At 49.7% G+C, this 27,034-nt stretch overlaps 1 protein-coding gene across 4 annotated transcripts in view; it reads left to right on the plus strand.

The window, feature by feature from the left end:
* Positions 1-27,034, plus strand: part of PAX2 (paired box 2) — a 76,765-nt gene that overhangs the window by 21,269 nt on the left and 28,462 nt on the right. For 2 of the 4 annotated variants that reach the window (XM_077125748.1, XM_077125746.1), the window contains exons 4-6: positions 10,508-10,593; positions 12,154-12,273; positions 17,746-17,814. In XM_077125748.1, the coding sequence (XP_076981863.1) occupies positions 10,508-10,593; positions 12,154-12,273; positions 17,746-17,814 (275 nt within the window). The remainder of the gene's footprint in view (positions 1-10,507; positions 10,594-12,153; positions 12,274-17,745; positions 17,815-27,034) is intronic. The other 2 variants (XM_077125749.1, XM_077125747.1) reach the window with 1 other exon arrangement.

Here is a 27,034-nt window from a genome sequence, read left to right on the forward strand (position 1 = left end):
GGATAAAGAATGGAAGGAGACTGAAGACAAGTTGGAGTTTATAAAATCAATGGAATTTATCGCACATCTACTTGGCATTTAATAATTCTCTCATTTCCACATTCCCCCACCCCCACCCCATCCTGGCCGCAGACAGAGGGATAACACAGGTGTACAAATGCGCATTTCTGCACATCAATACTGGTGTGTGAGCCAACGTAAAAACACGGTTGTGAGGTGTCCCAAATACCCTGAGAGGGGAACAGTGAATGGTGGGGAGTCAGCTATGATAGTGGCTCACATATTTGACAGAAATAGGCATAGCCAGGGAGCTGTTCATGAAGTAGGTTTTGATAAATATACCCAGTATTATAAATCCTGGATCAATGCACTCGGACAGACATGAGTCTAAAGAAACACTAATCATAGAAACAGTCTCTAGCAACATAGAAAACTGAGAAACACATCTGTCTGCAGTAGCCCCATGCAATCACATACATGCACAACTACATAATTTGGAAAACCTACTCCCCAGACCTACTAGTGCCTATGAAAGACACCAAATTCTATAGCTGTTTAACTGAAAACTGAGGCTTGTTAGTGACACAGACATGATGCTTATCAAACGCAACCACAGCACATGCCTGAGAGAGGGCAAGGATGTTTAAATCACAGCTACGTGCATCTCTGTTAATTGTCTGCATATACATTTGCTCAGTGGTCCAGATCATGGACATGAAAAGATGGAAGGGAAAATGTGTTTATGCCCAAATAGTTAAAAAACACAAAGAAATATTAATATAGAACTTTCCGGAAGAAGCGATATGACTCAGTGTACATTGGAGTCTCGGGCCTGGATCCAAAGTGTGACTCAGTGCTATTAAGCACATTACCTTGGGCAAGTTGCTTAGCCTCTCTGTTGTCTCTTTGGTAAAATAGAGAATATGCCGGTTTATTTTATAGAGTTGTGTTCAGGATTTGAATGAGAAAATACATTTATTACCATGCCTGTCAATATAGTGAATATGAAATAAATGACAGTAATAACCATCTATCCTATGCAGCTCTTCTATTCAAATGTAAAGAGGCCCACCCTATCACAGATTCTGCCATCTGTTCCCGATCTCACTGACTTATTCTGTACAGTGGTTGGCACCATGAGTTCTTCTGGAGTCAGGCACCTGGGTTTAAAACTTGGCATCACTCTCACAGCTGTGTGACCTTGGGCAAGTTCCTTAACCTCTCTGAACTTCTGCTTCCACATCTGTAGAATATAAAGTAATAAGAGTACCTACTTCATAAGTGGTTGTGAGAACTAAATTAAGTGATCGATGTAAAGTGCTTAGCACAGTGTCTGGCACATGGTGAGCAAATGTTAGCTCAATACGTCCCTTAGGATTTCATTATTTCTATTGTTTTTATTAATAATAATTAATCTCATAATACTAATAATATTTATAATATTCATTCAGCTCTCTGTTATTTGACAGATAGTTATTAAGTACTTATATCACGCCAGTCACTGTTTCTAGGTACAGGATATACAACGGCGAGGAAAATAGATGTGACATCTACCCCTTGCAGAGCTCAGAGTCCAGGGGAAGAGTCAGCATGAATTGAATAAGCAGGAAAACAAGGTTTCAGCTCTGTGCTAGACCCTGAAGGAAAGAGGGGAACAGAGAGAAATAGACTGGAAAGCCAGGTTGGAGCCAGATAGGGAAAGACTGTGAAGGTCAGGCTAAGGGATTTTGAGTCCATCCTGTAGGTAACAGGAAGCAATTGTAGGATTTAGCAATAGCACATTCTTTCAGGACGAAGCAGAGAGATTGATGGGTTGCTTTTGAATCCTGGCGTAAGGAAGCGAGAGGTGGGATTGGCGGAGGCCTGACGGCTTCAGAGGTGCACTTTCCCTCAGGCTACCCCCTGCTCGAGACTTCGAGAGAACCCGAAGGAAGGACGGGAGCAGGAGGGAGACTTTGGCCCAGCAGAGTCCACAGCAGCAACCCTTTCCCCACCCTCTCGGACAGTCTCACGGCCTAGCCTCCCAAGCAGGGCTGAGGGGTGGACAGCTGGTGTACCCCAGCTCTAGCCCTGAAGCCCTGACAGATGAGGGCAGGGTCGGTGGTGAGAGGAGCTAGTCTGGTCACGCTTTGGCCTTGGCATCCATTGCAGACTGGTTTCCAAATGGTTAGTTAAACACATTGCCACTTAATTTTTAAACCTATGCATATCTTAAAGTTAAATCAATCCGTACGCTTACTATCCGTCATAGAACCGTCACTATTGCCCCCTTGGGCCAGCCCCAGGGCCCATTTAGCTGAGTAAATTTTCTCTGGCCTGGGCTCCCAGGGACACACGTCAGGGGGTGATGGCCCTCGTTGCCAGTCTTGGGCCACTAAGTTGATGCAGGAAATGTGCCTGGTAATGAAGGAATCCTGGGAATTAGTTATCAGGTGGAATGTACCAGAAATTATTTTGAAATCATTTTTTTTTTAACCTCTAGTTTAATTTCCACAGAGGAACTCATTAGCTTCTTAACTTTGGTGGCTGTGTCACTTGGAGTCAAGAACAGCAGATAAAGAGAAATGTGGAGTGATAGAGTATATCTAAGGAATTTTATGAACCCACTGGAACTTTCTTCCAACTCTCTCAGGGCTTCCCTGTGTAACCAGAGGGAGGTTTCTTCTCCCCCTGGCTTAAGCCAGTCATTCCCAAACATTAGCGAGTTTAAGAACAATCTAGAGAGTTTGCTTAGGAACAGGTCCCTGGGCCCCACCACCATCAGAAACTCTAATTCAGGAGGTCTGAGGTGGGACGCCGGGTTTCCATTTTACCAAACACCCCAGGAGATTCTTATGCAGGTAATTCAAAAACAATACTGGGCTTCTATTACTTGAAGTTTGGTTATTAACTTCTGAAATGCAGTAAAAGATGTCTTGACATCTTTGGAGAGACCCAGGTAAGCTGAGAATCTGTGTTCTGGCTATGTCCCACTACAGCCAGAATGGAAGGTCCTGGCCAAAGTTTGAGAAATGGCCTCCTCCTCATCTGTCTGTTCTCATGCACAGGATCCTGCCTGGCTTGTATATGGTCAGTTGTCCAAACTGAAACCGGCAGAGCATTGTATGGGTGTGGGAAAAACAGCTCTGAACTCTGCACATCGTACAAACTGGAGCTCTAGAGACAAGGTTAAGAGCTTCAGGACTGTCTGGCTGTGGGGAAGGCAATTTCCAGGGGCAGGGGTGTGTGGATGTGTTTTTCCTTTGAGTTCCTGTGGAGAAGAGGAAGTAAATTTCAGTTTTCAGATCCTGGCACGTGTAGAGGGAGATTCTAGTTCCTTCGAGTTCCCAAGAGTAGGGAGAGGTACGAACCATTTTCTGGAGGGGTAAAATTTTCCTAAATGATTTATGATAGCTCACTTGAGGTTCTGCAATGAAAAGTCTCCAGCTGTTTTGTTGCTCCGACTTCCCTTGGGGCTGAGTCAGGGACACGTGCCTGGTGCAGGCAGCTCTCAAAGGCCCAAGTTGCAGCAATTACCTGCATTAGTTGGTCAAAATACCCTTTGCTAAATACAGTTTTGTTCTCTGGAATGATCCAGCTTATAGTGCCCAGGCAGCCTGGAGTCACTGGCAAAAGCCCCACCTAGCACCTGCCTGGTTCCAGTGGTGGACAGCGGGGCCAGCTTATCTGAAACATTGATTTCTAAATCAGAAAAGACTTTCCCAAGATCAGGGATTAAATAATTTCTGCAGAGATTCTAAACTGGGCAATCTACCCTTTGAGTATTTAAACTGATTTACATGTATATAGCACACACAGGTAGACACTTGACATTTTGCCTCCAAGACCCTTTGAGCAAACCCGTGATATCATCAGGCCTGAGGCCAGCCTTTCCTCTAGGATATAATTCCAAAGCAGAGTAGGCAGTGTGTTCTGGGCAGCTGGATAGGATGGGACATGTTTGACCCATGTGTCTACCACACTGCCACCAGCTCATTCCAGCAGGTGCTATTACTCCCATTTTCCAGTAGGCAACACTGAGGGTCAGGGGAAACCCCCCCCCCCCCCCCCGCCCCATGCCCTTTAAGAGACTGAGATTGAGTTTGGATCCCAAGCTTTTGGGTGTCTCACCACTGGAGGCAGTATAGCCTAGCCATTTAAGGACCTTGGGGTCAGTCCCTGAATTCAATCTCTGGCTTTGCCATTTATTAAATGGGTGACCTTGGGCAAGTTAAAACTCTGCCTTAACTGTAAAATGGGTTGTTGTAAGGAATAAGTGAGCTATTTGTTCGGAACACTTAGAATACTGCCACGCACGTGGTACGTACTCAATAGACAGTTGTTTTATTACTGGAGGCTCTGCTAGGGAAGCAATGCTCCCAGATATCCTAACCTGCCTGGAAATGCTGCTGCCTGACTCTCTCCAAGGTGAGCTGTCTGAGGTCACCTCGGCGCTAATAGGACCTCTTCTCGTCTCCACCTCAGGGGGAGTTTTTGCACATCATTTATTATCATATAATATAATGCAGTATAATATCATACATAACATAATATGATGGGTAGGTTAACTTGGAAACCCTGAGGCGGACCGTGGATGGATGGATAGATGAATAGATACATTTGTACTAAGTATACATACATTATATCATTCTATTGATTTGTAAAAAGTTCCCGGTCTGCCTGGCTGTAATGAGATTTTTGAACTTTGCGTGGCGATCAATGAGAGGAATATTATTGGCCTGGAGAATTGATATACCTGCTCTCGGTGGCTTGTTCTGCTCCCAGGCTGCCCCGGCCCCCCAGGTGTACGATTCCAGCAGACACTTAACCTTTTTTACAGTGTCATCAGGCTAAAAGGAATCTAATAGTGACACAGGACTTGTGCTCAGCACTCTGCCACTATTGCTTTCCTGTCACAAATAATTTATAGCCTTCTATTTCCATCTCTGAGCCTGTACCCCAGCCCTGCCTCCTGCTTTCCCCCAGCTCTTAGGAATCAATAAACTCACACAGCCACAGTGGGACTTCAGGGTGCAAAGAGACAGACAGACAGACAGACAAAGAGGGGGCGATAGAGAGAGGGGCAGAGTAGGGCAGAGAGGGGAGAGAGACAGAGGATGAAACCCAGAGGAAGGAAAGAGATGAGGAAGAGGAAGAGAGGAAGAAGAGGAAATGAACTAGTGCTTTCTTAGGCAGTAGCGGGCTTTTCTGTTTCTTCGTGAGTTTAGCAGACTGTTAACAGGAGACCGATTACATGGCTTTCGTTCAAACTCAACAGAGACTGTTTTGATCTCCAATTTGGTGGGAGGTGACATCCTCCTGAGAATTTAACCAAAGCCGGGGTGACCTCACCAGCTGCCTCATCATCCTTTACTCTAAAGTTCTGCTGGAAGCCCCTGGCATCTCTTGGGTCATGAATATGCTTCAGTTTGTCCCCTCTGTGGACAGGGTTGTCCCCAGGCAGGGTTGGTCTGGTCCCTAGTCTGTCTTCCTGAGAGTCTTTCTGATGCATTGAGGGCTGTGACATGTGCTGTGGCTGTCTCCTGACTCCTCAGTGTTCTTCTCAGGGTCTCTGTAGCCTCAGCATTGGCCAGGCTGGGGCCTATTGGCTGTGAGCCCTCCTGCTTGCACCTGGCTCAGTCTGTAACTAGAAAGTAGCCAGGCCTAGGGGTCACCCATGGGAATCATAATACTCCTAGCACTTATTACTATAGCTGGCATTTACCGAGCCAACATGAACCTAATCACTTTCATGAATTATCCTATTTGCTCCTCACAATAGTACTATGCAGTGGATAGTAGTATTATCTTACTTTAGAGATAGCCACCAAGGGTTTCACAGGCAATAAGTAGCAGAGCTGGGATTCAGATTCCAGCAGACTGAACCCAAAGCCCATACCTCTACTCTCTTTGCTATATTCACGCTCTTGTGAGTATGGGAGACTGAATGCTTGAAAGTTCCGATCCTGGGCCCAGGCCATAGACCTGGAGGTTCTCACAGAAGGCAAAATGGTGGAGGAGAAAGAGCTTCCCTGGGAAGGAAAAGAGAAGTGGGGAGCAGAGACTCAGGCAGGGCAGAGCCTCTGTGCAAACAGGAAATGGCACCTCCCAGCTCCTGAGTGGAGATGTGCCCTTCAGTGCTTCTGATTGCACCCTTCAAGGAACCATATCTGAGGACTTGAGCTCCCAGGCCAAACCCAACTGAGGCCATGGAGGACATGATGGGTATGACTATCCTATGGCCAAGAATGGAAAAGAATTGGAGAAGAAGGAGAAGGAAATAGTATAGGCAGTTGTCCAGAGCAGTTTCTTTACTTCATCCTTTTAACCCTTTGAATTTCCCATGAGTTGTTGGGTTGAGGCTCAGAATGCAAGATACAAGGATGATTATTGGATGTTCATGATCCTAGTTCTTAAGGTGCCTGAGATCAGCTTTGGACACTGGCAAATGCCCACTGCCTGAGGGGCAGGGAGGGACAGCAAGAGCACTACAGACTCACAGCAGGCACCCTTACCCTGCCCAGCTCCTTTCCCATGCACCACCAAACTGCTGTCAGGAAACAGTGATTTTCTATCACTTGTTGCTTCAGCTCAATCTACACCAGTGCCCCAGAGGTGAGAGGTGCTGGGTAACAAAGACAGAAACTCTGCAGGGCTATCCAGTTCTCTGTCTCCCCCCAGCCCCAGCCCTGGGGGTCCATCAGCCCAGGGCTCATGAGCCTTCGTGCCAGGGCTACCCACAGTGACCAGTGAGACTCCAGAAGCTTTGCTGCAATGTATTAGGCAGAGCTGCACTCAGCTGCTCCCCCTCATTCTAGACTTCTTGTAGACCAGTCTACTACCCTTAGCTATTGGTCTGCTCTTTCCAATTGTGAGCATGTGAGCCAAACCTTCCTCCCAGCTCTTGGGCGGTGATCACACCTCCTGGGCTCTGCTGAGAGATAAAAGTTGTAAAGGCTCACTTTCAAACTTTTGGGCCACCTCAAAATATACCGTCTCTGGCCTAGTCCTCCCTCTGTGCCCTCCACTCTACTCCCACCTCACTCTCTCAGTCATCCATATTCTCTTGGGCAATGTGTGTAAGCTGCTCTTCACTGATTCCTTCTCTCCAGCCAGGTCTTTCCCACCCTAAAAATAACTTTTCCTCTACCCAGATGCCTGCTCCATCCTCTAGGTTTACTACACTGTTCTCTCCTTTCCTCCCCTGACAGACTTCTGAAGGTGACAGCCTACTTTTACTGCCTCCCTTTTCTCATCCCCACCCATTCCCTAAACTCTCTCTGTCTGGTTCCTGCTCTAGTCGCTGTGCTGAGACTGACCCCTCCTAGACCACTGAAGGTCACCAACATTCCCAGTTCTGTGACTCTTCTCACTCTCCCCTCTCTTCAGTCTTTATGTCATCATTGACATAGTGGATTGTGTTTTTCTCCTTGAAACACTTTTCTCTATGGTCCTATGTGAAGCAGTCCTGTCCTGGTTTTCCCATTTCCGGTGTGAACGATTTCTCTGACTCTATTGCAAAGACAGGCTCTACCCCTCCACCCTGTACAGCCCTCTCTCTGGTATCCACTCCTGGGGCCTCTCATCCGTGTCAACACTCCTTTCCTTGACAATCTCCTAAATCTGCATCTGCTGTGCCAGCTGGCACCTGGGCACATCCGCCTGGATGTGCCTCTGCCACCACAAACACTACACCTCTAAGACTCATCAGCCCTTCCCTGCAAAATGAGCCACCTCCCTGCACCACCGTTCCACCAGTGCTACATATTACCTTCCAGTTACACAGAATCGGGTCCTTAGAGCCATGTGAGTTTCAGTTAGTTCCCAAATCCTAGCCGTTCTGCCTTCACAGTCTTCCAAAGTCTTCCCTTTCTTTCTTGAAGTCAGCTCTTTACTGCCTCATGCCTGCATATTGCTTTACTGGGGTCGGTTTGTATGTGTTGCCTCTAGTTTAGCACTTGCTCATGCCTTGTGAACCTCTAAACCTGGTTTCTCTATGTTGGGAGAAATATGACTAAGGAAAAGAAAAAAAAAAGGAGCATAGATTTAGGAGATTGAATTCTAACTCTGCCTTAACTAGTAATGTGATGTTAAGTAAGCTATTTAATCTGAGTCAGCTTTGGTTTTCAATTTGCAAAATGGTGATAATAGTATCTACTTTGGAGGTGGTTGTGAGAATTAGCAATAGTGTATGTAATTTGCATATAATATCAGCACATAGTAGGTGCTCACTAAATGGAAAATGGCTATTATCATCCTCATCATCCAACTTTTCAGTCTTATTTCCTCTTTCTCCACTTTTCCCGGCTGGGTAGTCTAAGCATTAACCCCTGAAAACATTGTTCCATTCCAGTTTCCATGTCTTTGCTTCTACCTTCCTCTAGCATCTGTTTATAATGCCCTCCCCTCTGCTTCTTTGTTCATTTTGGAGTCATATTATTTTTTACTGAAGAAAGAGATTGTTCTAGTTTGCTAGCTGCTGGAATGCAATATACCAGAAATAGAATGGCTTTTAAAAAGAGGAATTTAATAAGTTGCTAGTTTACAGTTCTAAGGCCGAGAAAATGTCCCAATTAAAACAAGTCTATAGAAATGTCCAATCAAAGGCATCCAGGAAAAGATACTTTGGTTCAAGAAGGCCGATGAAGTTCAGGATTTCTCTCTCAAGTGGAATGGCACATGGCGAACACAGTCGGGGTTCCTCTCTCATCTGGAAGGGCACATGGTGAACACGGCCTCATCTGCTAGCTTTCTCTCTTGGCTTCCTGTTTCATGAAGCTCCCCGGGAGGCGTTTTCCTTCTTCATCTCCAAATGTCGCTGGCTGGTGGACTCTGCTTCTCGTGGCTATGTCATTCTGCTCTCTCTGAATCTCTCATTCTCCAAAATATTTCCTCTTTTATAGGACTCCAATAAACCAATCAAGACCCACCCAAATGGGTGGAGACATGTCGTCCCCTAATCCAGTTTAACAACCACTCCTGACTAAATCACATTATCCAGGGAAATGATCTGATTACAGTTTCAAACATACAGTATGGAATAGAGATTATTCTACCTTTATGAAATGATATTTTGATTAAAACATGACTTTTCTAGGGGACATACTTCCTTTCAAACCAGCACAGAGACCTCAGAGATCCTGTAATCCAACCCCTTTTTAGAAATAGCAGAAGAACCTGAGGCCCAGAAAAGCTGAGTGACAAGTCCATGGATAATGGCAGTCAAAACTGTGACTCAAGGTCCTGGACGTGCAGCCCAGTGCTCTTTGCACTCTCCTGCAGCCTCTAATTTCAGACCTACTCTGCTTTGAAGATCTACATTAAGTTCCAACTCTCAGTAACTTCTTCCCAATTCGCCTGCCTGCAAGGACTTTGTCTTCTTCTGAATTCTTTTGGCACTTCCTGTCTGCCCCACTGCCCCCACGCCATAGTTCCTTAGCTTTTGGGAGGGTGTGTGTTTGCTTTCCTCAACTTTTTTTGTTTCCAGCAATGACGTAGGGACCTCATTGCTGTTGCCTGCATATGCGTAGTAAAAGCTGCTTAGAGCCAAGGAATCTAGGACTGTGACACACCTGGCTGGCTGCGGTGACCATGGTTCATGCCTCCCTGGGGGAGGAGCAACACCATTAGAAAAGTTGCTTCCAAGGTCTGATTTGACCAGTGGGGAGAGGGGAGAGTTCCTCAGTCCTGGTGCCAGTGTAGGCCTTTTGGTTCACTGAAAAGCAGGTTCCTCCGCAGACCTGAGGTGTTTGAGTCCACCCCTCAATCCCAGGGTCTGCAGAGAGGGCACCAGGGACCACAAGAGAGAAGCTGTGGGATCCGAGTAAGAACCTCAAACAGGAAAGGAAGCCACTGATCCAGCCATCAGGTTAGGGACGGGTTTTGGCTAGTTTGAGAGCAATAAGTGGGCTCAAGAAGACGTTGCTTGAGCCACACAGCTGTCGAAGGAACCATGTGCTGTGCTGGAATCCTGGCAGCAAAAGGGTCGCCTGTGACACAGCCCTTCCCTGGTTACTTCTCCATAGCTCAGGGAATGGGGATATCCCACCCCACCCGTCCCCGACTCTGGAGGACTATGATTCAGTTCCAATAGGAAATGCGGCTCCAAAATGATCTCCAGACCCAGGAAGTTCAATTGCCAGGAGGAGACATGCACATGGTTGAGGAGAGAAAGGTGGACAGCAAGCCACCAGGCGGTGCCTCCCCACCACAACACACACACACGGTGTGTGTGCTCTGCTCAGTCTGCTGCCCTGATCCAGGCTACCAAGCCCCACGCTGCAATTCGGACGATGCGCACAACAGAACAGAAAGCAGATTGCCTCCACCCCCAGCCGCTGGCTGGGGTCTGCAGCACCAGCGGGAGATAAACCTTGTGCCTTGTAGCCGTCAGCCAGGGCAGGGGCACAGGGAGCAGATGGATGAGGAGGGTGTGAGGATCGTGGGGAGCTCCTTGGCAGGGCTGGGCTGGAGTGGGCCGGGCTGGAGAGGGCATGTCGTGTGTGATGCTGTTGTGATGCTGTGGCAGGATCATCCGGACCAAAGTCCAGCAGCCTTTCCACCCAACGCCGGACGGGGCTGGGACAGGAGTGACTGCCCCTGGCCACACCATCGGTAAGAGGGCTCAGGGAAGGGGGAAGGCTGGGCCCTGCTCGGGGAAAGCTAGGAAGCACTGCTCCACCCCGGGAACTGCCCAGCCAGGCTGAGGCCCACAGCCCAGCCTGCGTCCCGATCCCGGCTCTCCCTGAGTGCAGGAGAGCAGCGCCTGCAGCCGTGCATCCCTGCACCCACCTGCAACACTTCGCCTCTGCCTTGCCTCGGTCAGTCTGTGTCTTCTCTGCTCCCTCTGTCTCCCTTTAAATCAATCAGGATTTTTACTTTAGAATTTATTCTCTTTTTTTCCTTCCCCCTCTCCATCCTCCTTCTTTATCTTTTATTTTTATCCTATTCTGTCTCTTTATCTGTCCCTCTTTTTTTTCATACTTTCACTCCAGCTCTCTGCTTTTTACATTTTTTTTAAGTTATCCTTCTCTCCTCTCCCTTCTCTTCCCTTTCTTCCTTCTTCTTCCCTCTCTCTGCCTTTCCCTCTATGCTCTCTTCCCACCCTATTTGTGGCTTTGGGTTGGTTCCTCTTCCTATCTCCTTCCGTCCCTGTGACCTGTCTCCTCTTGGCCTACCCCTCTTGACCTCTCTTTCTATCATTGTGTGGCCTCTGCCTCTCACCGTCCTCCGTGGTCACCACCTCACTCAGGGCCTCTATAGAGCGACCAGGTCCAGCAAAATGCCTGCTCACGGCCCTCCCCTGCCCCACGTTCTAGCTTTTCTTGGGCCCAAGGGCACGTGGTGCCGCTGCAGCCATGGAGAAAGTCTAAGGTTTGAGGGGCTGGGTTGTGGGTAAACTCTTCCTGCTGCCTCTCCTGGCAGCAGTCTCCTTCTCTCTTGACCAACAGGAGGTAGAAATGGCTGGTCCCAATCCTCCTGGATTTGGCAGGAGCTGTTGTTGTGCTGGGAAGGGGGGCTGGGCCAGGCCGTGCCCCAGTCGATCACCAGCTGAGTGGATGGGTTCGCTAGTCTGTGCCCTGAGGGGGGAATTAGGAACTTCTCAAGTGAATTCAAGACCAGAGCAACTGGGGGAGAGGAGCAGCGCACTCCTGGTGGTATTTCAGGACCATCCTTGTGTTTCTTGGAGAATCAAAGACAGCCTTAGAAAGGCACAGACGCTAACTCAGGACTGGGGAATTCTCAGCCCAGAAGCCTGAGAGCCTGTGAGCTGGGGCTTGTTTGGAGGGATTGGCCCAGGCCCAGGGACTGGGCAGGCTGTGCAAGGAGGTGCCCTAGGAGCTCTGCTCTCTTCGAGGCCCACCAAAGCCCTTTCTAGATGGAGTCAGTTTTGTGTTTCCTGGACCTGCACTTTATTCATCTTCAATTGTATGAGTTCTGGGCCCGAGTGGAATCTGTGGGTCTACAGGGGTCACCACTTACCTTAGGGCTGGGCAGAACTGAATAGCCTGAACCGTTGGTAGCAGCACACCCCCCCTTAAGCCTCAGAGGAGGAAAGGGAGAATAGGGCCCCTCGTCACCCCTTATTGTCTCTGTTCTCTCTGCTCCGGGCCCTGGGCTCTGCTGTAAGCACAACTGCGGTCCTGACGGCGTTTCCTCCTTACTCTCTTCCAGTTCCCAGCACCGCCTCCCCTCCTGTTTCCAGCGCCTCCAATGATCCAGTGGGATCCTACTCCATCAATGGGATCCTGGGGATTCCTCGCTCCAATGGTGAGAAGAGGAAACGTGATGAAGGTAGGGAGGAGGGAAGAGGTTTGGCTTCCCCTTTGCATGCTTTGTCCTTGGACTGAGAGCTCCGGTTTCGGCCTGGCCTCGCAGCTGCTCTGCTGTGGGATCAGTTTTAGTAGCAAAGCCCAGGCACCCCCACTGCCCTGCTGGCTCATGGAGCGAGGGAGAGAGGCTGCTGGTGGGGCCATCAGCTTCGCCATCTGCTCAGCAGCCTCGGCAGCCTCACCTTCCACTGGGACTCACCCCACCTATTCCTGCGGGAGGCCAGGAGGAGAAGCATGAGACATTTACCTTGGGAAGGTGTTGGAGGATGGGGGACAGCTGGTCTGTGACCGAAGGATGAAAAGCCAACTGCCTTGTCCTTACCTGATCCCAACCTATCAGGAGGTAGGGGAGCAATGTCATTTGCAGTTGATCCAGGTGTCCTTTCTCTGTAATACATGGACAGTCGCCCCCATTAAAACCATCCAGGGAACTGGACATGGGGCCCCTCTCTACTCTTCTCCTCCTTTGGAGGAGACACCACTCAGGCTTCTTTCCCATTCCCCTGGAAACCTCAAGATGCAGCCAGGGCGTTGGGCAGGGTGTTAAAGGGAGTGGAGAATGAAGAAGAGGGGAGGGTAAAGGAAATAAGGGTAGCATCGAGATGAAGAAAGACAACGGATTGAGATACTGGGTCTTTCCTCCGTTGAGAGTGGTGGGGATAAGTTTGGAGGAAAGTGTTTTACAAATGTCGTGTCATTAGGGGCCTCTTGGCGGAGGCAGATCTGGTTCTCTTCCGAGACATGAGGTAGGCACCGGGCTAGCAGGCAGCAGAGATCCCAGTGTCTGGGGTCTGCTTCCTGTCCCAGCTCTCTCCTGGTCCCCACAGGAAAGCTGTAACTGATTTAGGCTGGTTATGTGATTTTAGGGTCTCTCTCCTGAAATGGGTAGGGTCAGAATCCTCTAAGGATGAGCATAAAGAGGGTTTTCTTTTGTCCCATTAGCCCGGGACCGTCCCAGTTTATGCCTGTTGTCTCTGTATCTTGGCCAGTCAACATCTCCTTTTACTCTCAAAAATGTCCTGTTTGAACAATAAATTATATGGTCATCCCAACATAGAGAAGCCCTTGATGCCCTCTAAAGGCAGCTTTAGAGGGTAAGGAATAGAGAAAAGGAGCACGGCTGTGGTTTCCCGGGCCTGGCAGAGGGATGGGACATGGGAGAGGCCTAGGTCTGGCAAGACAGTGGCGACCTGGTGCTGGCCTCCTTCCAGAAGCCCTAATGGGCTTGTTTCACAGGGAAACAGCTTGTCTGGCTCGATTTCTCCTTCTTCCAAAATATCCAAACCCATTTGGCTGCCACGGCCTTTGCCACTCACTAAATTTCATTGTGGTTGTTTTTGGCGGCAGCCCCTGATGGGCAGGGGGAGGCTGAGTGAAAGGCCTTAAGTCCCAATTCTCCCTGGGGGCTTCCCACACTTGGGCCTTAGCCAAGCTCTCTGGCACCCTGAGTGGTTTAGAAGGGTTTCTCCTTTAGCCACCAGCCACTGCCTTTTTAAAAAAAACATAGTGTGAGGTGTGAGATGCCCGGGGAGCTGGGGAAGGCCACAGAAGCCCCTCTGTAATGGCCTTTACTCTCCCCGTTGGCCTGGGGTTAGGGTCCAAGCATACCCTGTGCTCCTTGGGCTCCTATGGACCATGAAGGAAGGCCCGGGGTAGGGAGGCACTGGCGTGAGGCCGTGGCCACCCTGACTCCAAACAGAGCCCTGTCTGAGCAGTTGATTGCGTACATTGTTTCTTGAACATCAGTTGTAAGAAAGGCCTGGTCTTATAGAATACCAAAGCAGATCCAGATATGATCCTCGTCCGTAAGGAGCTTACAGTCTAGTGGGGCGTGTAAAGCACGTGAGACCAGAGAGCAGAAAGGCCCATGAGGTCTCTGTGCTGTGATGTTCTCTGGGCTGCGGGCCATGGCAGCTGGGGGGGTGGGGAGGGGCACGCCACCAGGGAGAGCTGCTGCTTGAGGAGAGGCTGGACTGTACCCATGGGTGGGGAGGACATCCAAAGACAATGGTAGCGTGAAATTCTGATAAATGGAGCCTCCCTCGTGACCAGAAGGTACTGTGGTGAGAAAATGCAGGGAGCTTTGGCTGGGATGAAAGAGCGGGAGGTGAGGCCGAGTAGGTGGGTTAAGGTCACAGGACAGCAGGACAAGACGGGACCATATAAGGGATTCTGTCTGAAGGCAGGAGTAGTCACTGAAGGTGTGATGACAGGAGCAGGGCTGGGTTTGGTGAAGATCACCCTCCAGGGCTGTGATGGTGATACAAGCAGGGACACAGCTCAGGAAGCGGTTGAAATCTTCTAGGTGAGAGATTATGGGGGCCTCTAAGTTTCCTCTTACTGCTTAATAGTTGTACCTGGAAGGAAGGATCAAATGCCCTGCTTCTTTTTGGTGGGGGACGGGAGGAATTTCTCTGGCCCTGATCCCCTCCTCCTCTTGACCAACCCTAGGCCAGACCAAGCTGCCTTTCCCTGGTGAAGACCAGAGCCCATGAGGAAGACTAACTCTCCCTGATCTTCCTTCAACCTGATCCATTGGGCCCAGGTGGGAGGGAGAGGAGGGGAAAGGAGAGAGCAAATGTAGATTTTTCACAGCCCTTTCTCCCCCTTCCCCTACCCTGGGTGCCTCCAAGCAGCCAGGCCCCAGTTTGCATTAGGGAGCAGCTCAGATGATTAAGAATAGGGGAGATAATTATGTGTCAAGATGATGTAGCCCAACTCTGCAGTCAGGCCAAGGTAGCAAAGCCACTGGCAGGCCCCTGCAGGAAGCAGCCTCGGGTAGGAGCTGCCCAGACACCCAGGTGTCCTTCAGTGATTGGGCCAGGACTGCAGGCAAAAGGGGAACTGACTTGGGGGACTGAGGGGTGTTGGAGTGGGCATGAGATTATACATCAAGGGGACCAGACAGTAGAGGGAGGGGAGGGGTACCTCTCCCTCCAGGAGGACCCCTGATGCTCCTGCCAGGCTGACCCTCCAAGCACTGCGACATCCCCCTAGAAATGCCATGCCCCGAGGGCACGCTGTGAGCCTCTCTGTCCCCAAGGAAGCCACTCCTGCCCCTGCCGCTGGGTACAGCTTGGCCTATTCTTCAGCTCTAACAATGTCCCAGTGGTGGGCATTAGCGAGGACAATCACTGCAGCGTGTGCCGGCGTTACTGGAGCTGATCTCAGCAGCAGTGATTGGTGCTCACAGTGATAATACCCAGAGCGCTGTCCGCACTCAACTATGGACAGTGTTATCAGAATCAGCGACAGTCATATTTGTGGGATATTAGTAAAGGGCCGATCCACTGAGGCTCTGGGGCAAAAGGAGACTTACAGCAACTGTGAGCCTGCTTGGGATTCCTTCTCATTCCTTGGCCTTTGAAAGTTTGGAGAAATCTCCCAGATTTTCCTTTGAAATATGTGCTGGTCAAGAAGCATCAACTCTTCTCCCAAAAGTCCAGGAGCTCCCAGAATGAGATAGAAAAGGAAGTGATGTCATGAAGCACTCAAAAGGCAGGCTGTCCTGCAGTCTGAGAGGGCTGAACCCCCACTCAGCTCCACGGTAAAATGCTCCCCTCTTCTTAGCTATTGTTGTGAGCGGGTAAACACGGCCTCCCTGAACCGCGATGCTTGGTTTCTGTGGCTAGAGGGTAGAGACTCTTGTGCTTCTTTATCTACACTCAGGCTGAAAACCCAAAGTCCTCTGTCTACACCCAGTTGCCCTGGGCTGGGGCCCAGAGCAGCGCTGTTCTCTAGTGTTGTTGCCGAAGCCCAGAGCAGTCACATAACTTGTCCAAAAATCCAAACGGAGTCACATGGTGTGCATCTGTTGATCTGTGTGAGGGGAGGCGTGTTGTTATCATCCTTCAATGTGTGGGATTGCAGGGGGCTGTGATTCTGCATTCCATTAATTAGGTGCACAATGAATTGTGCAGTTGAGTGGTGCCAAGTTGGTGCAGTTGTGCGTTTGCTGGGAAGGCATGTTGCACGGCTGGAAACAGCCAAGTCCTGCCACTGCCTTCATTGGCTCCCTTCTACTTTGGATGGAGCCATAACTGGAAGAAGCAGTTTATTTCCTCAGTTTCCCTCTGAGAAGGCCCTGAGGGTATTGCTCAGATTAGACAAGGAGCAAATGAGGGGATTAGGTGGTAGAAATGAGCAGCACCTGCCCTGTCTAAGAGCCCTGGACTCGAGTAAGAGAAGGCTTGCAAAGGCTCCCACCAGGAAGGCGGGTAGGGGGTCGAGGCCAGCTGTGCAATTCCTGGAGCCCATGGGCCATGTGCTCCATGGGGAAGAGAATCGGCTCTGGAACAAAGCACCACTGGCTTTGAATCTTTGTGTGACTCATTAGCCACATGGCCTTGAACAAGTAAGTCACTTATCCTCCTTTAGCTCAGTTTTCTCCTCTGTGAAATGGAGCTGGACAGAGCACTTACTTCACGGAGATCCCATGAGATGATGGACTGAAAGTGTTGGGCCAACCTCCTCTTGGAAGATGGGGAGGAAAGCCTTATTGGCAGGTTTATGTTTTTAGGGGAAATGAAATTGTGTCAGAAAGAAACTTATTTGGGCACAGGCTCCCTAATCTTGATGCAGCGCCTCATAAATGGAGCAGCCTGGGGAAGCTGAGGCTGGAACAAGATACCTGGATGGGGTCAGTAAGGTGGGAAGCAGACATCAGCCTCCCTGGGTGATTTGGAGGACCTTTGTCTGACTGTACCTACTCATTTGCATTGTGGTCTTCGCATGGGGCCACCTGTGCTGTCTTAGCCTCCAGGGGCATTTTGGATGTGTGTAAATAAATACGTTTCCCCTTGCTTTTTAAACAAGGGGACATCCTGCACATTTCTGCTCCCACATGCGAGGCTACTTATTTTCTTTGGAAAATTAATGTTTGTCTTATGGACCCATATGTCACTTTTTAGTCTATTTACGCAAGTGTAAGTGTGTGTGTGTTTTCCACCATTCTGAGATCTTTGGCTGAAAGGGGGTGTGGACTGCCATGTGTTGGGAAGGACTGCCGTTTTCTGAGTGGTGTATGTGCTTGAAGAGATTATCAGGTGTGCGCAGGGGCCTGTCCCCCAGGGCCAGTGAGCATGGAGGGCTGGAAGCCAGGTCTGAGTGTGCTTAGAGTCCCTGATCCTGAAGCACACACAGGTGTGTGCGTGTGTAGATTTGCCCAAAGGACCCCATAGGCATTACCCTGCATTCTATTGGCAAATGAATGGGGCTGTCCCAAGCCTAACTCCAGGGGTGACTGGGGCCCATGGCTAGGGAGACTGAGGCTGGGAACCCTTACCCCCTCAGGATGCATGGCACTTGCTGCTCTGAACTCTTGCAATCCTTTGAAGAAGTGCCTGGTCTCCCAGTCTTGGGTCTTACCCCCTACTCTTCTACCTGCCTGTCCTTCCAGATCTCTCAGTGTCTGTCTGTCTCTTATTTGCTCTAGTTGAGGTATACACTGATCCTGCCCACATTAGAGGAGGTGGAGGTTTGCATCTGGTCTGGACTTTAAGAGGTATGGGGGCCAGGGGGAACATGGTGTGGGGGTCAGGGGAAATAGCCTGGGGGTGGCCATTAGAGAGCATTCAGAGAGTGGTTTCCTAAGGTCCAGAGATCAGAAAAGGAAGAGGTGGCTCAGGCTTCCACTGGGAAACTAAGAAGCTAATGGAGCCTGGAGGCCTAGATCCCTTCCGCCATGGGCCACTGGTGGGGTTTGCGGGGCTGAGGCCCCCGTGGCCTGGAGGGTCAGGTGCTCCGTGGATGGGGGCACTTTTTCCAGCCTTTGGAAAAACAAAGCAGATCGGGTAGTAAAACAAAAGCAAAGGAGACCTGGAAGCACCTGACAGCCCTAATTCATCACGGCCCAAGTTTTTTCCTGTGTTCCCATTATATTTGTTTGTAAAAGTGGAAATCAATTTTGAAGGTAATTTTCTGGAAAGAATGGAAGGGAGGTGGGAGGGCCGGATAAGGCAGAGATGGTAAAAGGAAAAATTTAGGCCAGGCACAGCCCAGGGGCAGCTCTTGGCAAGGTGAAAGAAAATTGCATATTCAATCTCCATCCATGAATCTCCCTCACTGCTGCCCGCCTCCTGCTTGAAAACAATGAAGGCTTTTTCCCAGCGCTGGGCTGGGCCTCCGTATCAGCCTCACTTTAACTTCAGGGTCATTAATTCCCTGATTATTGAAGGAGAAGCGAGGGTTGCAGCATCGTCAATTCCAAAGACACCCCCCCCCCATGTGATCAGGAACTGGCTGGGGTAGGGTGGGGGGCCGCCGGGGTGAGGTGAGATGTTGTTGCAGAAGATCAAGGGGTTAGGGAGGGAGGAAATGGGGGAGCCAACTGGACTGGGGGGGAAGGAAGCCAGGAGGAGGGTGGAAGGAGGCAGTCATTACTGCATACCTCTGTTGTGTTGTTATTGCAAATTAAAAGTAGCATGTTCCACTCCACAGCTATCTTTGGGGAGGGAGGGGCACTGAGGGAGGTGGGGGATCTTATCACTGCTTCTTCAGCAGACCAGCCGTGGTGTCACCGTGTGAGGTGACATTTGAATTTACAATTCCGCTGAGAAAAGCCATTAATTCACAAATTAACATTTCTCCCTCTCCCTCTCTCTTTAACACTCTCTCCCTCTCTCACATGGATGTGCAAGCAATTGAAAAGACAAAGGAAATAGCCTTAAGGAAGAGACTTTACTGCTAGTCTGTCTGTGCTGAGATTGCTCCCCCTGCTTCCAGATAGATAAACCAATTACCTGAGCAGCTCAGCTCCTGGCCGCCTGCGATCGCCTCCTTTTGTGGCTGCCTCCGTGGCGGGATCACACTCCGAGTAGCTCATTAATGTAAACCAGGCACGCCCTGGTCACCGGCCTCTCCTACTCATTCTCTATCTGGCGAGGCAGCGGCGGGGGTGGGGGGGGGGAGTGCTGGGGTCAGAAGAGGGGTCAAGAAGGACGCGCCCCCCGGGGAAGAGGAGAGGGGGCCATGGCAGAGCTGCCCAGGCCCTGGGTCTTTGGGGTGCACTTGCTCTCTGGGGGGAAGTGAGTGGGTAAGTGCTGCGTGGTAGGCTCACTCTGAACTGTGTACGGGGCTGGGCATTGACAGACATACAGGGGCCGGGGCCTGCCTCCCTCAGGCCCAGGGGGGACTGTTCCCTGTGGCCCTTTGGTCCAGAAGCAGGGAGCTGGCCAAAGCACAGGGGAAGCTGAGCTCCCCCTGCGTGGGAGGAGCGTGGGGAAGTCTTGCTGAGCACACGCCACTTTAGTGGGACAGGATTCTGCCTGAAGGAGCTAGAAGAGGTGGTGAGGGGAGCCCAGAGGGCCTGTTGAGGTTACACCATATAGGGGAAACAAAACGAGGCTGCACCGACCCTTCAACCTGAATGCAGCCCTTGGGCACGGCTGTGTTTGTTTACCAAGGAATCCTCACACACAATCACTTCCAGCAGCCATCCCATGCCTATCCCTGAAAATACCCTCCTAGGTTATTTAACTCAAGTTGAACTCATGGGCAGGGAATTGCAGATCCCTTTGCTAGGCACTGCGGGAAGGCATCAGATGGGTAGAGGGAAGCCAAGGCAAGTAAGGAGAAGCACTCTGGGGATTACTGCTGCTAGGTCTTCATCTCAGGCACACCTGGCACATTCCACAGACCCTGCCCAGAAGCCAAATCTACATGAACACCATCATCTGTCTACACAGTGCTGGGGTTTCACTGCCTTAGCAAAGTTCAACCCATGTTTATTTTCCAACTAATATTCAAAACCTGGCTAAAGTCCACTCTGGTCCAAGAAAAGGCCGAGTTTCAAAGGTCAGCATTCGCTAAGACACACACACAAATCTGCTCAGCAACACACATTCATTGGTATGATTATATCTTTCTAGTAGCCCGGGAATTTAGACCGTTCATACCTGAGGGGGAAATTTTTCTATCTTAGTTTGATCACATATTTTCACCAGACTCTCTGGGTGATGTTGGCCATGAGCCTGTTGAACACTGACATTGTCTCTTATACAGAGGCAGGTGTAGGTTATGTTGATGCTTCCATTAGAACTTGTGCACGTTTGGACTTGCGATTTCTGGGGGAAGGGCCGGGGTTTAGCCATGGTGGTGTGTTGCTGACACAGGCACTTGAATTCATACACAAGACTCTACAGCTGAGTCATTAACCACCTTAGTTTCCCCACCAGCTCATGCTGTTGTGGATAAAGAGCCATATCTGATTGTTTGGGGACTTATTTTGAGATTTAGCACAAGAGAGTATTTTTTCAGTTAGTCCTCAGAAGTCAGAGTAGATGGGTCCCCTATCTCCCAGGAGGGAATGAACAGACTTGATGTAGAGGTCAAGGAAATCGGGGTTGGTGTAGCTCAGGTGTTATAACTTTTCACCAAAGGTCATCAGGCACTCCCCACTCCCCATCCATGTTTGCACACTTGGGTGCACTTGTATGCACACCCATCTTGTCAGGATATGTCTGTGACTCCTGGTCCCCCACTTGGCAGCCACCTTCCAGCCCCGCAGGTAGGCACCGCTCCTTCCCCTACTGGCAAGGGCACCAAGCAAGAAATCCGCTGCCTCAGCTCTGCCCTTCTCCCCCAAGCGCAGGCTGTGGATGCAGAGGGCGGAGCCAGCGCCCAGGCTGTCCCCCAGGCCCTGCTGCTCGCAGCTCCCTGGGCGCCCTGTCCTCTGCAGGCCAGCGGACAGCTGAGAAGGGCAGGCAGCTGGCACGGGGGACCCCTTGGAAAGAGGATTTGGAGAGAAGGAAGCTGGGCAGACCCAGGATTGCTGTCTGCCAGAGGAAGGGGTCCTGGCAACCTCCCCCCACCATCACTGCCTGTACAAAAGTGGGGTCCTGAGACCAGAGAAGGACCCTCCCCAGCCTGCCTTCCTCAGGGCTTTGAAGCTTAGGGTTCTCGGGGACCCTCGTGCTCTGTTCTGCCCCGTGGGGGTGGAAAGGCAGGGAAGGAAAGGGGAGGGCTGGGCCTGGCTCAGGGGCTGGGAGACAGATCACCAGCCTCAGAGCCGAGATGCAGCAGAGCCAGTAATTCAAACCATCCTGACCCTTCGGTGAACCCGAACCTGCTGACCTTGACAGCACCAGACAAGGGAGGCCTCACAAACCTCAACCTGCTGGCAAGCCCCACCTCCTCTCCCTCCCCTCCTGGGAGCCCTGTGGCCCCAGCCTCCAGGTGACTCCTAATTTTGCCATCCTCATGAAATGTCAGCAACCCCTCCCTCACAGAGGCAGCCGCCTGCCTGCGTGCCTCAAAGCACCCTGTGTGCTCATCTCCCCTGGAGACGGTGCTTGGGCCTCTCATGGGGGGGATGGGTCCTTTCAGGTCTGGGGCCAGGGGTCCTGGGGCCCTGCGTTGGCTTTCTGTGCGAAGGAGAGCTTTTACACCTTTCACTTTTCCCTCCTGCCCCAGCCTTCATCTTTTTCAGAAGTACTGCCTGTAATGTGTGTGTGTGTGTGTGTGTGTGTGTGTGTGTGTGTGTGCGCGCATGCATGTGTGATCTGAGTACACACAGGGGCGGGGATAAGATGGGATCGAGACTGAGCAGGCAAGAGGAGGGAAGAAAAGCCTGAGGAAAGCAGTCCCAGGAACCTGCATTAAAGGAAATGCAGTTTATGAAGTTTAGGCTTTCCTCCTAGGGAGAGCTGGATGCCATCCAACAGCCTCTCAGAGCCTGCCAAATAGTTCCTGAAGCAGAAAGTGTAGGCAGGAGAGTGAGCAAGCCAGTGACAGGGAAAGATACACACACTTACCCCCCCCCCCCCCCCACACACACACACACACACGGGAGCGTGCACTCAGCTCACTCCCCTAGGCCCTGGCAGACTGCAAAGTCAGGGATGGAGGAATGCAAATGGGTATGTTTGGTAGGCATGACTCATTCCTCCCCTCTCCTCTCCCAGACCCCCACCTCCATCTGCATTGGCAGTGTGGCCCACACAGACACGGGCAAAGTGGGTGCCTGGGTGGGCCGCTGGGGCAGCCAGCTGGGCTGGGTCAGTAGGGACTTCCTGTGCCAGTGAGCATGTGGAAGCCGACTTAGGTGCAGGGCACTGTGGGTGGTCTTGGGGCAGTGGGTCTGAGGCCAGCTAGGTGGTAAAAGGGGCCAAAATGTGGTAGCATTGGATGTCCTAGGAACCCACCTTTTCTTTTGGTGCTTGGGATCTATTTTTATCTGACACCTTGGCCTACTGAAGACTGCTACTGAGGTCCCTTAAGGAGAAACCATTAGAGACTGAACTTTTTTTTCTTGGAATTCATAGGAAATAAATGGGTCACAAGGTGAACTGGGAGCTATCAGAGGGACCTATAAGCTGCTGGCAGTATCTGCCTTTCTAGACTCTTCTTCATGTGCACAAGCCCATGGGTTCACATGGAGGAGGGGTGTGCATGGGCACTACTAATATGTAAGAGGGCCAGGGTCCTTGACCTTACAGGAAAGTGTGTTTTGGAGGAGGAAATGGAAAGAGAAGCATGTAGCAAAGGCCTCACTCCAGCCTGCAGGCTGGGCAGCACCCACTCCCTGTCCCCTGGGACTCTTGGAGTGAGTCTCAGCTGGGCTCGTGCAGTGGGGAGAAGCCTACCTCCCACTTCTTCCTGGGAACTCCATGTCCCTATTCAAGTTCTGCCAGGAACTAGGACCAATGGGGATGAAGGAGCCTGAGTCATCCAAAGACAGTGAATCGAAGGGAGAAGATGGTAGAAGGAAAACGGAAGGATGATTGCGGAGGGTACTCTGGGAAGCCAGGAGAGGCTGGGCGCAGAGGAAAGCAGAAACTGGCCTAGGATGGTTTCGCCCTTTCTCTCCCCTTCTCTCTCCTTTCCCCTCCCCCCTTCACCCCTCCCCTTTTCCCTCCACACATCTTTATTGGTTCCGGTAATAGCGTTGATTTGCATGTCAGGCAAAGCCTTGCTACACACACAAAAAGAAAACCCCAGCCGTGGCGGTGTGGCAGTGTCAGCTCTCGCTGTTGTTCGACAGTGTAAAATTAAATTAATAAAGCCCCCAACACAGGAAAACATAACAGGAAATTAATGGCCTTTACTGTCGCTCTGATGCAGTCATTTGCAACCCTGCTTTCCGCACCAAAGACTTCATAAATGCAAGCAGTTTCTCTAAACAAGCATACTTAGGGAGGCCTGGTATGTAATTTTTCGCCTTGCTTGTGTCCTTTGAGCTAACAAAGTCCCCTCCCCTTGCGGCTCCAGTGAGGTTTCTAACTGGTTCTGGCTCTGGATTGAGCCCGAGGAGGCAGCCCCAGGGCGGAAGACCCCACTCCCTCCCTATAGCCCAGAGACGGCTGAGGAGGAGGGCCCAGCTCCCAGTAGACAGACACTCAGCCAGCCCTACTTCCCCACCAGCCCAGGAGCTGGGAGCCTCCGCCCCTGCCGGCAGACCAGCAGGGAGGCGCAGTGAACGTTCCGCGGTGAGAAAACTGATCACTCCCGGGAATTCCCCCAAACCCACTGGCCCCTCCCCTTTCTCTCGGGCTGGCCCCTCCCCTTCCTCCCTGGGTCTGTCTTCCCTTTCCCTCCTCCCCCACCTGTACCACTTACTGTCCTTCCACTTCTTCCTCACACTCTTGGTCAAACGGCTCAGGCTAACCAGGCTACCCTTTCCCAAAGGTAACCTGGGAGCCCTTGTTTTGCAGGGGCTAATTTATTCATTAAATGAGGAAAGTAACTGTGCTGGTACAATTCCTGCAGACTCCCTCTTCCCTACACGTTGGTTAGGAAATATGAGAGCCCTAAATGATTGCTCAGGCCATCCTCTGTCCCCAGGCTGGTTTCCCCTAAAGCATTTCAGAGAGCTAGAGTCTGTGACTTCAACTTTGCTTTGGTATGTAAATGGTTGAGATATTCAAAAGATGTACTTTGTCTTGGAAAGTGTTGTGTCAGTGTGAGCCAAGTGCCAGCTGCGTTTAGGATGTACAAGGGTAACCAATGGCCATGACTGGATCTCAACGAGCTTACAATCTATAAGGGGAAGCAAGACTGTTATGCATCCAACAATTATTAATTAATTAAATGGTGACATAGCTATATGTTCAATCAGAATTGAGGGAAGTGGGCTAGAAGATCAGACAAGAAAGACTTGGCTGAGGGTGGTAACCAGGCCGAGTCTCACCTTCTTAAGGGTTAATGGTCTTCTATGCTACTCATAGCAGAACTCTCCTCTCGAGCAGTTCTGCCTGAGAGGCCACAGACCCACCTGGACATAGGACATAGATGGGCAGCCACATTCCTTTAGCCTGAGTCAATATGGTATTGAGGAAAGAGCACAGGATTTAGAGTCTGAATATTTGGGTGAGAGGTTGACGTCCATCCCTCACTTGGTCTGAGACCTTTGACTAATTACATAATCTGTCTGAATCTTAGTTTCCTTATCTGTAAAAATGAGATAGACGCTTACCACAAAGTGGGGTAGTTCAGATCTCCATTTGATGCTCTCATTTTTCTCCCTACCACCTTCCTTCCCTTCCATTCATTCCACCCTATTTGTTGAGCACCTGGCAAGACTCTGAGCGGAGCACTGGGTAAATTTAAGAATTGATGTCCCTGCCCTTGATGGAGGTTCCTCCCCATCCTGGTTGTCCATTTCTGGTTTCATTCTTGAATGTTAAAGTCCCTCTTAAATGAACACTGAAGTCTAGAGATAGTCTAGCCAATGTTAAGTACAGTAGAACCATTGCCCGTCTCCACCTGGAGACTCTACATCTATAAAAAATGTAGCCTAAGATTACATTCAATTTTTTAGCAGCCGTGTCAGACTCAAGCTCATATTGAGTTAGTGGTCAACTAAAACCTCGAAATCTTTTTCACATCAATCGCTATCCAGCCAGGTCTACCCATTCTGCACTTGTGTAATTGATTTTTTTTAACCTAAACGTAGGGCATTCCATTTATCCCTGTTGAATTTCATCTTGTTGGGTTGGGCTCAAAATTCTACCTGATTAAGAGCATAAGAATGTCTTCTGTGCCTTCATCCAAGGAGTTTTGTTCTATTTTTTGTTTTTTTGTTTGTTTGTTTTAAGAGTTAAGTAGAGAAAATAAAGGCAAGCCACACGGTCAACCACTGGAAACCTCCCTCCAGGTTTCAGTAAATGAATGCTTTAGGTACCACTGAACCCAAAAGCTACCAATCATTTCACTTTTCTTCGTCTTGTTCATAAAACAAGGAAGCAGATTCTTTGTCAAATGTTAACATTCACTATATCCATAATCAATAAATCAACCTATAAAAATCCAATTTAAGTTGATGAGCTAGTTGAATGCCTGCTATGTATAAAGCACAGCAGGGACTAATTTACACAATCCTTGACCTCAAGAAACTTATAATCTAGTCCAGAAATGGACGTGCACGCTATTTACCGTTATACAAGCAGAATGCAATCGCGGCAGTGATCCGCGTAGTAAGTTCTGTGATGTACGTTAGAACAGGGAGCAGTTGCTTCCAACCAAGACAACTGGGGAGGTCTTCGTGGGGGTGGAATTTAATATGAGCATTGATACTGAGTTCGTGTGCCACAGTTTATTCTTGGGGAGTCCGTAAAGGCTCGGGGTATCACTATTTTCTTTTTAAGCGCCCAGAAATTAACTGTATAATCAGTTCTTTTAAAAGACATCCAGAGTTTTGCTATTAAATTTCCTAGAGTGTTGTTTGTAAAAGTCTTCCTTCCCTTTCTTTCACAAGCCATGATGGCATCGGGCTTGCAATTGCTTCCCCCCCCCGCCCCGCCCTTTTTTGGTGATCTCTCAAGGATTATCTATAGCAATTTTGGGATCCTATCTACTTTGTTCTCCAGGGCCCTAATAAATGAGGTATCTGGGCTTGAAAAAGTTAATGCAATTGAAATGATGAGGGGTTACCTGCCCGGCTCCCTGACCTAGGCCCAGTACCCCTATAGGAGCCTGTTATGCAGCTTCCAGTTTGAAGACCCTTTTCTCTGGTGGAGAAACTCTTGCTCTCTTTCAATATTATCTCCTTTTTCCAAATCCTTAGCCTACACCTGCCTTCTTTTGTTTTTTCTCCAAACATAGCAACCCGGCCCTTTTTCCTTGTCTCAGTTTGTTTAGAGTTTTTGTCTTCCTGATAGACTCACGCTACTCTCATATCCATCCTTGGTTATGGTTCCCTCCATCCATCTGTTGTGTGTCCTATATAAGAGCAAAAAGAGGGTGCCTGGGTAGCTCAGTGGTGGAATTCTCACCTGCCATGTGGGAGATCCGGGTTGGAGTCCCAGCCCAAGTAGCATACCCCTCAGCCCTTCCCCTCAAATGTGACCAACATTTCCTATGCCTGTGTGTGTGTCTGTATATATAGATGCATATGTGTGTAGGAAGACACATATTTAAACAAAGAGGAAAAAGATAACTTTTGTCTGATAATAAGTGCACTACCTGCTCAGTGCAAAATATCTGAAAGATATTACTTCATTTTGAGCAAATTAAAAAAAAAAAACCCACCCATAATCTCATCACTAAGACAAAAACCACTGCTGCTGTTTGGCACATTCTTTCCCGTCTTTTTTTTCTGTGCATGTATAATTTATATATATAATTGTTCATCAAAATCGGAGTGATAATGTATAAACAGCTTGGTATCTGTCTATTTTCACTTAACGTTATATCAGAACCATTTTAACATATCATTAATATTCTTTGAAAACATGACTTTTTAAATGGCTGCATAAACTTCCACTGTATTTGGTGTTCATGTCCTT

The sequence above is a fragment of the Tamandua tetradactyla genome, chromosome 13 (assembly GCF_023851605.1).
Source record: "Tamandua tetradactyla isolate mTamTet1 chromosome 13, mTamTet1.pri, whole genome shotgun sequence".
NCBI classification, from domain to species: Eukaryota; Metazoa; Chordata; class Mammalia; order Pilosa; family Myrmecophagidae; genus Tamandua; species Tamandua tetradactyla.